A 15886-nucleotide genomic window follows, 5' to 3' on the forward strand; every position below is an offset into this window, starting at 1 on the left:
TACCATGTTTGGTAGCCGAGGAGTGTTTACTTAGAAACTTGGATCAAACGTGCTCCATGTTTGGTTCAGAGCAGAGATCCTTAACAGGGAGTCCACAACTCCTGGCGTGTCCTCAGAGTCATCGCAGGTTTGGAGCTCTGGAGTTTGGACCAAAGCAGTGATAAAAACTAAACTCTCTCTGTAGGTGTAGTCTTGTGACGAATTAAGACATAGGAAAAATTAACTTAATAGTATAACAAAAGACAGCTGCTGCACAATAGCATCACCCCTGGCATGGTCATAAAACATAACAGATTTAGCTGTTTATTAAACTAATCAATTCTAATCTCCTTCTGGGCACTGTGCCTGATCTACAGTAAATCAATCAGCTTATGGTATCATGTGAACACCATAACCCAGCTCATGATATGCTGAGCTAACTTTACATGGTACAGCCTGTAGATGGTCTATCTATTCATGGTTTATTCAGGTTTTTGTGAATAATAAGTGGTCTATGAGGATAAAACAAGACACAAATGGCAAATTATTGCTTCTAAGCATTCTTATATGTGAAACTACTTTGCCACTTTGGCATGATTTCTGTATGGAGTCTATATTATTTCAGAGAGTCATTGGGGAGTGGGGTTAAAGCCTGGAATGTACACTATTTCCCCACAGGAAGCCGAGCATGGAAGTCTACCATTGCCCCACGCCCAGATCACTCCATCGCATGCAGTTGAAACAGCAACTAAATCATAATACAACAGTCTTGTATGACACAAAGAGTGAACTAAACATAATCACAGTATGCTGCTCTTCATCTTTTGTTTTATTAAAGACAATTTATCTTTGACACATCTTACAGTTTTATTGTACAAAAACTTCACATTACAAAAACATTGAAAGGCTTTTGTTAAACAAACATGGACTGAAGCTATCTGCCTTGAGAGCCTTGATTTTCAGAAAACTTAATTTTTTACAAGTTGTCAACATTACTGGATGCAATCTGCCGAGCTTTGCCTTTTTAAAGCAGCGTGTTTTACATTTACACAGGTATTGACACACAAGTCATAGTGGCCGTTTCTTCCAAAGATATAATGTATATATACAAATGATACAGTATTGTACAATGTATGGTAGCATGCAGAATCTTCTGATGCTGTATATAGATTTTCAAGACATGTATTAAGAAAAAACTATAGTTTCTTTTAAACATCAGATCAAAGTTTGTCTCAGTAACTTAAAGCTGAGGAGGACACTTTTAGTCAGTGGTTTTAAGTGTTGCTAGTTAATTACATCAATGTCGAGCAAAAATATTAGCATCATTATTACTTCTAAAATTCAATGTAATAATTTTCGTCTTTAATAATGCAGATCCTCATTGCCAGCCCTATTGTTTTACAAAACTTTATGAAATAATAAGCGGTTACAATGTGCCAAAAATATATATTTATTAAAAACGTTTTTGCTTAATTGTGCTTTAACAATGAAAAGCTACTTTAAGTAACCAATGTTCTAGACGTCCCTGTCTTTATTTTGAGTGTGTGTGTGTGTGTATATATATATATATATATATATATATATATATATATATATATATATATATATATATATAAAAGCCTGTGTAGGATACCGTATATCACAGGATTTCTCAGTGATGTGATTCCTCACCATGATTAGTAACAGTATTGTAGATGTATTAACGTAGAGGATTTTTTCCCCACAATGTTCCTGTCTTAACTTACATGTATCTGTTGGAGCAGGTCATTGTTCTCTGGCTGAAGATAGGCACACTTGTAGGCACACTGAAATATATAGACATGACATTAAGACACATTGGCATGCTCACAGAAAGGCCAAACACACACACAGACACACCTTACACTTGTGAGCACCCGTCTAGTACATACAGTATAACGGACGTTATATCATTAAATGGCTCAGTTGGGGGCCCGTCCTAGCCAGCAGAAAGAGGCCCACATCCAACAAATACGTTCTCACTGTACTTCCCACCTAGTCTAATTTATGTGCACCTTAAGAAACATGGCATAATGGACATAACAAAGCTTTCCAAAAGCTTCACTTTAGGTAATTCAAGTGGATACAAACAGGAGTGAGTCACGCTAAAATACTGCTATAAATCACACATAAAATGCTTATGTTCGTGATAAAAAAAAAAAACATTCTTCATGAAATCACGGAATTAGTTTTTTTGTCATGATTTGTTTGTATTAGTCACACAGTGAGTGAGTGGCAGGAATATAATAGTATCTCCCATGCTGAATGCAGCTGAGGGGAGAAGGCACAAAAGCCACACAGCTTTGATTACAGCTGCCATTTCTCAATTTTGTTTCATTTCAGATGCGTGTCCATGGAGAGACCTTGACAGAGGAGAATCTCAAATAATCTTCATAACAGAAGAGGTAGAAATATCCCCATTCCTCTCTCTTTTCCACATTAAAATGTCTGGTGAGAGAGGAAAAAGATGGAACATTTCCATTGAGAAAACAAAACTTGGTTGACAGTTTTCCATAGCCTCTTTCTCTCATCCTATTAGGCTCAAGATTCCATAGTTTGTCTCCATTATCCAGATTGTTGGGAGTTTATTTGTATCCAGTAATGACCAGTGGTTGCAGCAGTGACTGAAAAAAGTCACCAGTCGGGGTTATGCACCCCAGTCAGTTTGAAGTCGCCTTTTTATGCCATTATGAGATGGTTACTCCGTTCTCTGTTGTCTGCTGGAGGAACAAGATCTTTCTTCACTGGGGTTGGCAAAAGGGTAGAACGTCTACCTTTGGGCTTGAACAAATCAGATACAAAGAATACCTGTGGAGGGAATAGAAAACAACCTTGAACATCAAAATCATTGCAAAGTGGCAGATTTAAAATCTGAATCTGTTATCAAGAACTATAATAATGTAGAAATATTTGTCTTGGAGGGGAGGTACAGTACATATGCAAGCTACACAACATTATGGACAGTAGACTACACATATAATACCAGATATATCTTTTCTTGGATTGTAGCCTCCTTACACCACTTAAGAGCGCTTGGAATATCGAAGTGGCTACATTTGAAAAGAATTGCCCCTGTCCCCTTTTCTGTTATCCAATGTAATGCCATTTTCTTCTCCTTAAACACAGTTCTTCAAGGTTGTGTATTAGGCCCCCTTCTGTTTCCATTTACATGAACACTCTCTACAATATAATAAGTAAACAGTGTTTCTGTCCCCCAAGAATAATGTTGCATAAATGAAGTTGTAATCATTATCATTATTTAACTGGCAAGTTAGAAATAACATGTTGTGAAAGGAATGTGTAGTTACGGCAATATGATCTAATCTAATATAGAAGATTACGATATTATAACAGAATGTAGAACCACTCACTATAATGTAGGCCACCAGGGCTCCCTGCACAAAACCTGCTAGGACATCAGTTGGGTGGTGCTTGTGATCAGAGACACGGGACAGGCCGGTGTAAAAAGACATCATAATGAGGGTGAACTGGGTCAGAGGGCGCAACAGGCGAGCTCCATGCCAAGTGAAGCGAGACTGCAGGTAAAACTGTAAAAGTGAAGACATTATAAAGGTGATATTTATAGATAAGTGTTTTCTACCTACCTAGGGAAATTTGTTCATAATTTGCTGTGATGTGTGTTATAAAAACAATTCAGTAACTCACCACCAGGTACAGCATGGTGTACATGGAGAACGATGCATGTCCAGAGAAAAAAGACTTCCTAAGAAGAATAGAGGACAATCATATTATACCACAGCTTACAATATGTACAATACATACTGTATGTCAACTGTATGCTATATACTGTATACATACATAAACAAGGTAAAACGTTTAAAATTTGTTCTATATTGTTCTCTCAATGTATCATTAATACCTGGCCTCCTGAACTTTGCTCTCTGGCCCCTGACACTGGTAGTCAGTGATGTATCCCAGGGAACAGTTGATAGTGGAGAAGTCAGGTTTGCACACATCGAGGAAGTGAGGGCGCATTCGGCCCACTGACACTTTGGCAATGTCAGTGAAGGATTGGCTGATGGCGCAGCCAAAGATGAACACGCCCACCTGCTTGTAGAGAGCAGATATGTAGGGGTTCCCTACAAAAGACTTGGATCCCTCGTTTAGAAAGTAGATCCTGTAGCTCTCCCCAATGATGATCTGAAGGCACAGAAGTGATGGTGACGTCAGTGGACATGATGATTTTAACCCAATCCCAGTCCCAATGTCCCCCGCTAATTCCTAAGCACTTCATTCACATCTCTTGAGTGCTAAGTGAAAATGTGTGAGTGCAGGAGTGCCAAAACCTTTTATGAGGAATGAGACAGCACTATTAAATGTTATGTTACATGGACAGAAGAATTTGCTTGGCCAGCCAAAGCTTGTGATTCTATTAAGGATGGACATTGGGGACCAGGCTATAGAGAACTCAAGTGCTGGATGTAACTAAAATAACGTTTTTTTCAGGATCAAGTTGTTATTATGACAGCTTAAACAGAATACAGTGATTTCTTCTGGCGTGGTTTGAAAGGGCTACTTTATAGTTGAATGTGTTTACCTGTGCCATTCTGCTTCTGAGAGAAAACAGTGAGGCGACGTGGGAGGCAACTCAAACTGTCTGCCATGTATAGTTTTATGTAAGTGTGTAAATAAACCACCGTCTAAAACCGACGATTGACGTGTAAGGCGCACTTAGGGGGAGGTGGATAGCCATAACTCACAACAGCTGTTCCAGCTCAAAAACGTCTTCCCAACCCCCTGATCCCCTGTTGTCATCCAGCAGCTCAGAAATTAAAGTGTGAAAGAGAAGTCAGAACAAGAGTCTGGAGGGAGTTCCAGGGAGAAAAGTGGAGAGATGGAGGGCAGAGGGGAGGATGGAAAGCTAAAGGTGTAGAGGAGAGGAAGAGCAAAAGGAAGAAGGGAGAACAGGATTGAGGAGTTGAGTGAGAGGGAGCAGTGGAGGCCCCGCTGGTTCTAATCAGCAGAAATGCTGAGCTAGGCAACGTGTCTGATTTTGGTGGCCAGACTCCACCAGGCGCACGTCGGGGGCACGTTTGTTTTTCACCGCTCCGGCTGCCTCTCTGAAACGGCTCCGATTTCACACGGGAAGTCTGGCAGTTTTCATGTTAGTATCTCGGTTTCATCAGACATTCTTCAGAGGGGCGCAGAAATAAGTCTCATTCTGAGAAACCCTCTCTGCAGAGGGATAGCTCTTACGGAGGTTTAACAAGCTGATAGAGTCTGTTGTTTTCCACCATCCAGGCCTTTAGAGCCAGCTCGATAAAGCCCAGCTGTTTTCATGGGAAAAAGGGAGGGGGTTGGGAAGAAACACATCTGGTTCCCCTTGTGAGAAAGATTTAACTATGTGAATGAATGAATAAATTGGCATTGGAGGATATGTAGCTGTTACACTGAGATAATCATGGGTGAAAGACGCTGATTTGTGGCTTATGTTAAACGTCTTGTATTGCCAAAATGACACCATGGTGTTTTCATTTCTTCTAAAAAAACATCTGCATAAATTATAAAAAAGAGGAGGCCTTTTGTGTTTCTCAGCTCTCGTCAGTGGGAAACCAAGCACTAGATTACCTAATGTTGGTGATTTCTGGTTCAGACAACACAAAAGCTGGCCAGAACACTCCAGGGGGGAGATGGATTGTAATTGTGCATGGGGGAAAATGAGATATCTGGCAAAGCCTTCTTGTTTTGGGCCTTCACCACTATTCCACTCCACCGATTACAGTATTTAACCAAACAACCATTGCGTCAACCATAATTACACGTGGCCAGAACTCCTCACTATGAAAACCCCTGTGGCCCTGAGCCCATATAGTAGTCTGCTCTCCAGGAGGAGGGCACTAGTGGCTACAGGGAGAAACAGGCCAAGCCATGTGGCAAGGCACCTTCCCACAGTGGTTCTGCCAAGTGACAACACATATGATGGCAGTGCTAAATAACACCAAGGAGCAACTAGAAGATTTCTGAAAATTTTTCAAGTGTGCCTAAAGTCCCTAAGTGCGTGTCCCAGGAATCTGTTTTAGCTAGCCCATTGTTAACACATTACTGATCACTTGGTATTTTCAATGTGGTAGCTAATGTGTTAGTGGCTGACGCTGAGACATCGCTAGGTGTCTAGCACATAGTTGAATATAAATCTAAGTTGTGTTTCCTATGTAGTAGCTAGCTGTTTGCTAAGTTGCTTCTCGGGATTTTGCAGTTCCTCCCAATGTGTTTTCAGGTGGTTGCTACATGGATGCTATGGATTTCGGGGTGATTTCTAAAGTTTTATTAGATGTTGCTTAATTGTTTAGAGTGGTTGCTTAAGCCGTTACAGTCCAAGGGTCAATTCAATTGACATATTAGATGAAAACATGACAGACAGAACCAACTCTAGACACTTTTTAAATAGCCTCTTTGACGTTACCTCAATGAATGAATTGATACATCCTCACTGTTTTCTGCCAGGAGATCGAAACTAATTATTCAACACTTGCTTGCTCGCTAAAGTGCTTTAGTCATCTTAAGCCCAGAAGGAGAAAGGCCTTGAACAAATGTTGTTGACATCTTTTTATCTGGAATGTGCTGACGCCAATCAGAGGGACAGATAGCACAGGTATGGGGAGTGGTCGTTTCAGAAGTCATCTGATGGAGTGTGCACAGGTACATTTCTCTAAACATGAGGTCAGTCGGAATATGCATGGTTTGGTTGGTGAAAACGTATTCAAAGTTTAAAATCTCTACATTACTACCATTATATTATACTGTACATTGTTGGAAATGTTATCAATAACTAATTATAACTTCTTCTGGGCATATTGTGAACTACTCCAATACACTGAGGATGAGAAATTGTGGTCAACATCAGATATAAGTTGTCAGTGTTGCTAGTAATGGTGAAGGTTACTGAAACATAAAGAGTGATGATGACATTAGTGATCAGAGTGAGGTGACTTACAGAGAGGATGGTGATAAGAATGCCAGCAGCACTAAGCACACCGTCGCTAATGGTGTCTCCATTTTTGGCCGGGTACTTGATGGACTCATCATCGCAGTAAAACCCTCTATGGTAAGGCTGAACAGCGCTGGTCTCAATGACCAAGAAAGGCAGGCCGGCTAGTGTGAAGAAGCAGTGAGCGGCACAGAGAGAAAGGAGGGGGTGGGGATGGGTGAGGGAGAGAGAGATGGAGGGGATGGGTTAATTGATACGCAAATTACTGAGGTCGCAGGTACGAGCAAGGAGGCAAAAGGGAACATCAGGGACAGGCTCAGTCCATTCTGCGGCTGTTACTGTGACTAATCAAGAAATAATGACAGCTTTGTTCAATATTCAGTTTTAGTGGGGACTTTTGAGCAGACCTGATGTCTCAAAGGGCCATATCTATTTGTTTCATGTTGTTTTACCGCTGGCCATTTTCCAAAGCACACTTTTCTTTTTTTAAACTATCTCTTCAGGCTGCCATTGGTGAATGACAATGAGTGGCAGCCATTTGGAATTAAAGGAACCTAAAACAATATATGAATGTGACTGTATGTGACTAAAGAGGGACCATGGTACTAAATTAAAAATCTCCAGATTTTGGACTGACAGAATAACACACACAATTTGAGAATAATCGGTAGTAGAAAATTACTATTTTTGAGGTCAAGAGAGAACTTAAGAACTCAAACTCATCAAATCTTTGGTATTTTTAAGTCATAAATTACTTCAACGATTAAACTATTTTGTTACAATAGTGAAATGAATAGAAAACAATGACTGCCGCTAGGAAATCAATCTGAAAGCTTTTGGAAAATGCTTGGCAGTAATGCCTGTATACTTGATTTGCAGCTAATGAAGTATAACACAAAACCATTGTGTGGGAGTTACCGCCTGTTGCACCAATCATGTTTTGTTTTTTGAGCTGTCACAAGCCAACCATTGGATGAACCGAGAGCGTCCCAACATATGCTCTCTCTTTCTCTTGCAGTACCACAGCCGGACTTACTGAGACCATGGGCACAGTGACACCCACAGCTGAGAGCACGGCGGTGGACACCGTGCTGCCTTTATAGTTCAGCCTGATGCTGTTGTCATTGCAGAAGAATCCTCTCTGGTAAGGCGGGAAGGGAGATTTGTGCAAAAACACGGCAACAAGCAACACTGTATGGTTGGACACACAGGAGCAGAGGTCAAACAGCTCTTTAAACTACAACAGTGGGCAGTTGCATCAATAGACATATCAACAAGAAGAAGAATAGAAAAGAACACAAAGACACAGACATCTCTGACATTTATACAAACATTAAAAAAAACTCCCAGCAGACAAGTATTCAAGTTATCAATGTCATCCTGTTTTCAAAACGGACACTGATGCTGTCATGTGAAAATGAGCCAAAATAAAGAGACTAAAATGTGTTGGAATTAGTGCCCAAATCAAAGCAAAATTGTTGTTTTAGACTTAAGTGAACTTTTTATGCTTAGAATAGCCTCAACTGGTCTTACACTGTCTGAGTTAGCACTAAAAGGATTGGATGTGTCATGCTCTTAAGCCAGAGACAATTTCTGTTGACAAGAAACAGAAACACCAACAATATCAGAGCCATCCCCCCTTTCCTGCCGAGGCTTTCAAGTGCACTTAAAAAGGCCCACTTTAAGATGCCTTTGGGGGCTTCTGTGTCCGATCAATTTAGTGTGTATTGCCACGTAAAGTGGCAAAAAGATGTTATTTATCTCCTGTCAACAAACAAGAGTGGGTGTTACTGAGATGCTAGCCAAAAAAAAGACAGCTTATTTTCACGTTTACCAAAGGCTTCAATGCAGGACTTTGAAATTTGAGTTTGGACCCAGGGGAGGCTTCAAATGTCAGACAGAATTTGGAAAATACACTTTACAAAATCACTTCAAAAAGCAGCAATTAACTGATGGTGGAGCTCGCAAGTCATTCGTTAAATATTTCTGCGATCTGCCGATACAAAGGAAAACAAACATCAGCGTTCACTTTCTCACACGCTCTCTTCGTCTGTCTCTCAGTCTCCAAAGCACCGGGGTGTAGAGGTCAGTGCTGAGAGCTGCTAAAAGGCAGCATAGTTGCGGTGAGGGGGGCGTCATTTCTGAAACCAAATGTCAACACACGCTTCACTTGCTGAGCCCATCAACCCCTTACACACTTACACACGCACAAGCTAGACTTTGGCCTTTGAAAGTCCAGCTGGATTGAGCTCGGATTACAGACAGAGCGGTGTTGCCTGATGGGAACTCCAGGATGCTGGCATTCCCTCCACATTCAGCAGGATTCACATTATTAACTTTCTTGTTTTCATTCTCACTCGTCAAACAAATACCAAGTCTGGTGGCAAGAGAAAGAGCAGGGTGGGATGTCTCAGAGTTCTGTAACTGTAAAAATACACGGTACTTTACAGTACCCTGAATCCTTAATGTCTGATCCCATCAGTTTGCTTAGCCTGGCCATGAACATAATCACACAGGACTTCCCAAACTGCTGATAAGTATCTTTTAAGAAAAGGCATACACAGCTGAAAGTGCTGGATGTGATAACTCCAGAGTATTGACCCCTGCCTTTAAACACACTCAAGGGCCAGAGGCACAGACTGATGGAAAGAGACAGAGGTGACAAATGCATCGATGAAATAAAGTGCCCACAACCTGCCCTGGTCAAGTGCAACAAGACAGTCAAGTCCTGTTTTGCAGACACTCAGCGGGGCTTTCTTCTCCGCTCAGTCCTTTGACCCCTTCCATCCATCTTAACAGTGCAGCATCAGCATTAAGTACAGCCTGTTAGGATTTTCCCCTCCTACCCTCTTCCTCCTTTCCCGCTTCTAACAGCCAGGGGGCGAGGAGGAGGGGGAGGGTGTCCCTGTCCTGCCAACAACAACACCAGTCAGCACAGGCGTGGGTATGTCTTCTGCGTTAGCTCAACATCAGCCCAAAGACAACAGAGACAAACAAAGTGAAATACAATCAACTGGGGCCCCTAATTGAAAATAAGCAAACACTGTTACAACTATGACTTTTTCAGCACATAGCGCTGAAACCCACATCAAAATTGAGAAAAAATGCATCGTTTAGACACACTTCTTAGAATTTCCTAGATTTGCCCATTTGCTTTCCCCCAGTTCAGCACAAGCAGCTCCATGTAGCTGCCGTTTGTGGAAACTAGAACCAATGTAGAATCCTCACGCTGAATTAAATCCCCACCATATTTTGGAGGCATTCGCCAAAACACCAAGTGTGACTATTAAAATAAACAGACGCACATTTTCCACTTGCAGGGATCGCTCACTGTCTGGCGTAGAAATGTATAATGTCTGAGGTATTTGTGGTGTATACACAGATGCAGTTGTTTTTACTCACAGCAGCCCCCACACACTGCCCCCCTGTCTGTCTATTAGGCCCTGTGAAAAAATGAGTTCATAGTTCCACTGTAGAAATGCAACCGGTATGCCTACTTAGGTTAAATAAAAGCGCATTAGCATTGAATTGCTAGCGGCTATAACTGCTGCTGTTATTACTCACATTTCTAAGGAAGATTAGGTATTACAGACAAGGCAGTTGACATATCTGTTCCTCCGCTTTACCCACAGCCACCAATTACACAAATAGAAACATATATTGGCACTGACAATACATGTACAGTATGTACATAGAAACGCAAGGTATATGCATACATTTAGACACACATGACCTTGTATGCACATACTGTATATATAGCAGAAATGATTGCAGACATCATTCAGTAGTACCTGGGGGAAAATGCACGTACTTTAAATGTAGGATTAATGTAGTTTAACAGTAACTCAATTCAAGCAGATATTGTGGCCTGTTGTCTTCTAATTTCCCAACATGCAATAGAATGTAGTCCAAGTCTTTGTTTTTCTTTGGTTTTGGTTAGTTATACAGTGAAAATGTCTATACAACCATGTTTGACAATTACTTGAAAGGCTTTGCTAATGTTCCAAAGCCATGTTCAACTGTCTGGTAAACTTCTTAACTCCAGATCATTTGAGGCCCATGTTGGCTGTTCTAACTGGACAGCACAGTTTGTTTCTTTCAGGACTTTAACTAAAACTGACAACTGACACTTCAACCCGTGCTTCAACTTCAGCTTTTTTGACTTCTTTAACTAACTGTATATAAACTGACATTTTAACATCTTTCTGTCTTTTTTATTTAATATGTTGTAAATGCGATGTAAATGTTCAGCATATCTGATTGAGAACACTCATGTTAGTTCACTTTAAAAGGGTCAATTTACCCAAATTACAAGAATGGAGACTCTTTCAGTTTCAGTTTTAGTGTTGAGACTACCCCACCATTAATACAAGTATTAGATACAATCAACATTACAAAAGTATTTTTCTGTTTGTAATTTGGGTTAACGTCAACATAAAAAAGGACGGGTGTTCTCAAACCTAAAAAATATAGGTGGAATTGTGGCCGATTAACCACCTTTTACCTCATGCCGAACCAGGGCAAAAGCACACAGAAACATAAGACGATTAACTGGGAAACATGAGAGCCACCTGCTACAGCTTAACGTAAACTAAACCTGATCACCTCACCGGGGTTCAAGCAAAACACTAAATAATTGCTTTCCACAGCATTATTTGTCAGGATTTAATTCCATTTACCACTAAATCAGGGTGAATACTCTCTAGTGTACTGAGTAATGTTATATTTACTGGTGGTCTACTGGGATTACAGTGTCCGGAGATAGTTCATGTGTGTTGGAGAGATATCCCTGGATGCAGTAATACTAGAAGTGCAATCAGTGTATGACAATGGAGGCGTGGTGATTTCCAGTACTGGCCCAACATTTCCTCCTTGTGGTGGCTCTCTTTAAGCCACATCTTTAGCCAGAAAACCACTGTGGGAATGTACATGCACAGAGCAAATCATTGGGATTTACCCACCATAGAGACAAAAACTAGATTAAAGCTAAATATAGCTTGTTAGAAAGAAAGAGTGTTTATACTGTAGATCCTGGGACTGCTTTAACAATAGCCAGAATGGTGGTTTCCCCATGCAGTTGCAAACGTTTTGTTTTATAGTTGAACACGGCTTTGCTGTTTGCAATCATGTTCTCACACAATAACATTCCACAGAACAACATAATATAACAATTGGGAACATATGGTGTTATCAGAGAAGAAAATTAGTGAAATTAGTATATGGTCAAAGGTTTAAGCCCTGAGGACAGGCAAACCTTTTGGGTCTAAACTTCAGTGTCACAAAAATATTTAACAACCTTAACACTGTGTTGAACAGTGTTGAACATCAAAAGAACCTGTGCTGATGACCCCCCCCCACACACACACACACACACACACACACACACACACACACACACAGAGGTTTGACCTTCTCAACACCACTTCCCTTAATTACGCCACACCCACACCCACACATTCATATTATGTTATGCCAGATGTTGAGATCAAGAGAATTCTTTCTGCTGTGGAATGTGAGCCATTCTGGAAAATATAATAAGCCAAAACAGAGGTAGCTACAGTACAGGTGTGGCTCGAGACCAAAGAAATATATCCCTTGTGGAGATATTTATATAGTTTCCCCTTTGCCAGCACTGTTATTTTGAAGGGTGGGGGCTGAGGAAAACATACCTTCCCTAGCCAAACTAATTTAAGGAAAATATCTAGCTTAATAGCTGTTAGGCTACTATTGGGAATGGGGGAAATCACTTGTTGCTTAGGTAACACAGTCGACCTCATTTTAGGCTAACTAAAGTGTTTGAATGTGACAATTTGTTTTGAATGTTAGCTAAGTCCCTTATTAGTTTCAATTAATGGTGCATGTATTAAATGGAAGTGATATTTAGCTTAACCCAGCTATAAGGACTGTACAAGTAAAAACGTACGTCTTCTAAGTAAAATACTAAACGTATCGCATTTTGGGAAACGATCATAATATTATGGAAGACACAGTATGAGCTGGAGCAAAGAATCTTATCTTGAACAAGCTTGTCATGCAAAGTAAAAAAATATATATCACAATGAAACAATATTGGTACAAAAAATTAAAATAAAGCCATTCTCTACCAAAAGTCACCATAACACATTTAACACACAACGTTATACATAGCAATATAACACCTGGTATCTATGACGGTAATTAGCATGCAGTGGGACTCTTACCTAAAAATAAGCAGAAGAGATCCACTCCGACCAGTAACTTTCTCCTGCTATGGTCTTTGCAGTTATTGTTGTTCAGTGAACTCCCGCCGTTCCTCGTCTCGGCTGCCATAGTTTTCTCATATATCAAACAGCGTTGCATTTAAAACGTGTTATCTGGTTCAAATAAAAAGGGAATCAAAATCGTGTTACAAGCTGTCGCAGTGCCTTTCTTGAGTACTTTCTAAGTGCCTAGCGATTCTACTTGGATCCTAAGGGGACGTCGTCGTCATGCAAGTCTAAACTAATGTTGCTGTTCAGGAAAAACGCTCTTTCAAAATGTAACCACTAGTTGTCTTCTTACAATCACAGCTCTCACTCCTTCTAACTTCTAACCATACTTCCTACATTACTCCTGTTCTTAGGGGTAGAGAGACCTGTGACAGCCTTCCAAAAAAAGCCACTCCTCCGGCTCCTCCCTTCAATTAATAGCAGCTCCCTCACTCACACACACACACACACACACATCTCTGATAGGACTGGGTGTTGCTCAACTCAGCAGTAACAAGGGGGCTAGTCAGACAGACAACAATGAAAAAGACCCATGAATAAGAGCACCAATGTACATCTATGTGGTTATTTTATTGAGTGTTAAGTTAAGGTTAAGTTGTTAATTGGTAAGAAAACGAAGACTTTCTGTGTGACATGCATGTGCACTGTGACAAATGAAAACCCTTAAATGACATTTCAAAAGAATCATTTACTGTATATCCCACCTTGACAAAAGTTTTGACTGAGAGCGAAGTGCAGATAAGAAAGGACGAATTGTATCACTTTTCCCAGGAGTGAAGGTCTACAGGATCTACACTATATACATTATGATTGTATACATTATTATTGCTCCAGCAGTCTGTTTCAATCAGGGACAAACAACCAATGTCATCAAAAACAAATCATTAACAAATATTTATTAGATGTGTCAGAGGAAATAAAAATCTATATGGAAAGAAAACATTTACAAACAAATATTTAAATGTAAGTTTCTCCAAGTGAACAGTTGGCTACTTTATGTCAGTGCTCTTTGGACAAAGTGCAATGATTCTATTTGTGCTCTATTAACATTAAAGGAAATAAACGTGTAGAACACAATGTTAAATATGCACAACAATAAAACAAAAAGGTGAGATCAGAATTACAGTACAGTCATATCAGCAGCTCTGTTCATGATTGTTTTTCTTTTGTCCACTGTGAAGGATCCAATTTTTTTTTTCAGATACACGGCAGATATTCTTTGTGGAATCACATCCCAAAAGTGAACTGTGCAGTTTTAGCCAGCGTGGTAATCAGAAGGTGTCAGCATATAGCAGTGGGGGAGGAAGGAGCTCCAGCTCTGTGAAGTCCTCCTCCTGTTCACTGTCATACAAAAACACAAGGGACATCACAGTTCAGAAGGGAAATGCCAAACCACCTGATGTACTACAAGTACTCAGATAAAGAACAACTAGCGGCAAGCTTCACTTGCTGATTAGAAGGAAACCTGTCAACACGTACGGATATGGAGGCTCCTCAACAGCAAACAAGAAGCCTGGATAAAGACGAGCAGATACAAATGTCACATTAACTCAGAACCGTCTCTGCAACCTGTCTCCTGGTTACATGAATCAGATAAATGTACCCTACAAGGCTTTTTCCATTACAGGCAGGGCGCCAACTGGACTGTAGAGTCCTAAAAGAGATTTGTAAGTACCCTCCTCTTAGCTCTACCATTATCAGTGAGAGTGACACGTGGTGACAACAGTGGAGTCCTGGATATAAATCTGTAAACTTACTTGATGGCTCAGCACTTGGCATAGGATAGAATGAATGAAATGAAGAAAACATGTTTATATTATTAACAGGGTCATCAGTGGACATGAAAAGATAACTTTCGACAAAGTAATGATTGAGGTCATGGATAAGAGAATACTGTACTTTGTAGGTGTTGCTCCTTCATTATCAGGAATGTCACTAAATTCATCTTTGCTATGTTGGAAGAAGATGGCTAGTTTCTGCAGGGCCTCGTGTCTGGTGCTAATGAATGAATACAAGAAATAAGGACTTATTTTACTACTGTAACAATTACTTTTCATTCTCACCAGTTGACTACAGGGGGCGAGGAACACCTATACAATGTATTACAATCCAATGCAGTAAGGCTGAAATAAATACTGCTTTTATTAGGCTTTTGATGATAAGCCTGTTTATCCAAGAGGTGCTGTGTTGTTAAGATGCAGTTATAGTTTTAACAAGGCTCCGCGTGCGGCTTATTTTAACAAAAAGTTATCATATTCTACTTTGGACTTAATTTACTTTTCACATTGAGTTTTATCCAACATTTCTAATACTTTTAAGCTACTTTTATGACAACTGGGAGAGTTGGGCTCTGAATAGAGTATTTGGTGCCATCAAAATCTGGTACCACTGACTTGTAATGAATTGATTTGCTGTTTTTCTTTGGTATTTGTGAAAGTACACCGAATATATCTTTGGGATTCTGACTGCCAGCTGAACAATACAAGCTACTTGAATAGCTCCCTTTAGGCTCTGGCAAATTATAACGGGTGGTTTTCACAACTTTTGACATTTTAACCGAGAAAATAATAAAAACAATTGCTAGTTGAAGGCCTAGTCCCCTGTGTTTATCACCCAATACACAAACTATTGATTATGTTCTCTAGTATTATCATGAACACACACACACACACACACACACACACACACACAC

General features: G+C 40.2%; 2 protein-coding genes across 7 annotated transcripts in view; both read right to left on the reverse strand.

The window, feature by feature from the left end:
* Nucleotides 1-2334: 2334 nt before the first annotated feature.
* LOC117954286 (phospholipid phosphatase 3-like) lies at nucleotides 2335-13550 on the reverse strand. Of its 2 annotated transcripts, none has more exons than XM_034887965.1 (6): nucleotides 13147-13550; nucleotides 7983-8137; nucleotides 3878-4158; nucleotides 3664-3721; nucleotides 3369-3545; nucleotides 2335-2805 (listed from the first exon to the last, which is right to left on the reverse strand). In XM_034887965.1, the coding sequence occupies exons 1-6, from the start codon at nucleotides 13283-13285 to the stop codon at nucleotides 2677-2679; spliced, it is 939 nt and encodes a 312-aa protein (XP_034743856.1). In that variant the 5' UTR covers nucleotides 13286-13550; the 3' UTR covers nucleotides 2335-2676. The 2 variants fall into 2 exon arrangements, with proteins under 2 accessions (XP_034743856.1, XP_034743855.1); XM_034887964.1 differs by lacking the exon at nucleotides 7983-8137 and adding an exon at nucleotides 6953-7110 and having other exon boundaries at nucleotides 13147-13548.
* Nucleotides 13551-14450: 900 nt separating this feature from the next.
* si:ch211-188c16.1 (uncharacterized protein LOC562677 homolog) overlaps nucleotides 14451-15886 on the reverse strand; it is an 8122-nt gene continuing 6686 nt past the window's right edge. For 3 of the 5 annotated variants that reach the window (XR_004658786.1, XR_004658787.1, XR_004658785.1), the window contains exons 16-18: nucleotides 15094-15192; nucleotides 14674-14965; nucleotides 14452-14535 (exon numbers count right to left, since the gene is read on the reverse strand). Coding sequence is in view for 2 of the 5 variants with exons in the window: in XM_034887953.1 (XP_034743844.1) it covers nucleotides 14466-14535; nucleotides 14674-14707; nucleotides 14952-14965; nucleotides 15094-15192 (217 nt within the window). In the remaining 3 variants the exon portion in view is untranslated. Of the gene's footprint in view, nucleotides 14536-14673; nucleotides 14966-15093; nucleotides 15193-15886 lie in introns of all 5 variants that reach the window. The other 2 variants (XM_034887953.1, XM_034887954.1) reach the window with 1 other exon arrangement.

Source organism: Etheostoma cragini, chromosome 12, assembly GCF_013103735.1.
Source record: "Etheostoma cragini isolate CJK2018 chromosome 12, CSU_Ecrag_1.0, whole genome shotgun sequence".
In the NCBI taxonomy this organism is placed as follows: Eukaryota; Metazoa; Chordata; class Actinopteri; order Perciformes; family Percidae; genus Etheostoma; species Etheostoma cragini.

Coding starts and splice junctions, on each gene's coding strand:
- LOC117954286 (XM_034887964.1), bottom strand. CDS start 13,285: ATGCAACGCTGTTTGATATATGAGAAAACTATGGCAGCCGAGACGAGG. Junction 3,722..3,877: donor AGCAAAGTTCAGGAGGCCAG/GTATTAATGATA, acceptor TATTCTTCTTAG/GAAGTCTTTTTTCTCTGGAC. Junction 2,806..3,368: donor CCCTGGTGGCCTACATTATA/GTGAGTGGTTCT, acceptor TTCCCTCCACAG/GTATTCTTTGTATCTGATTT.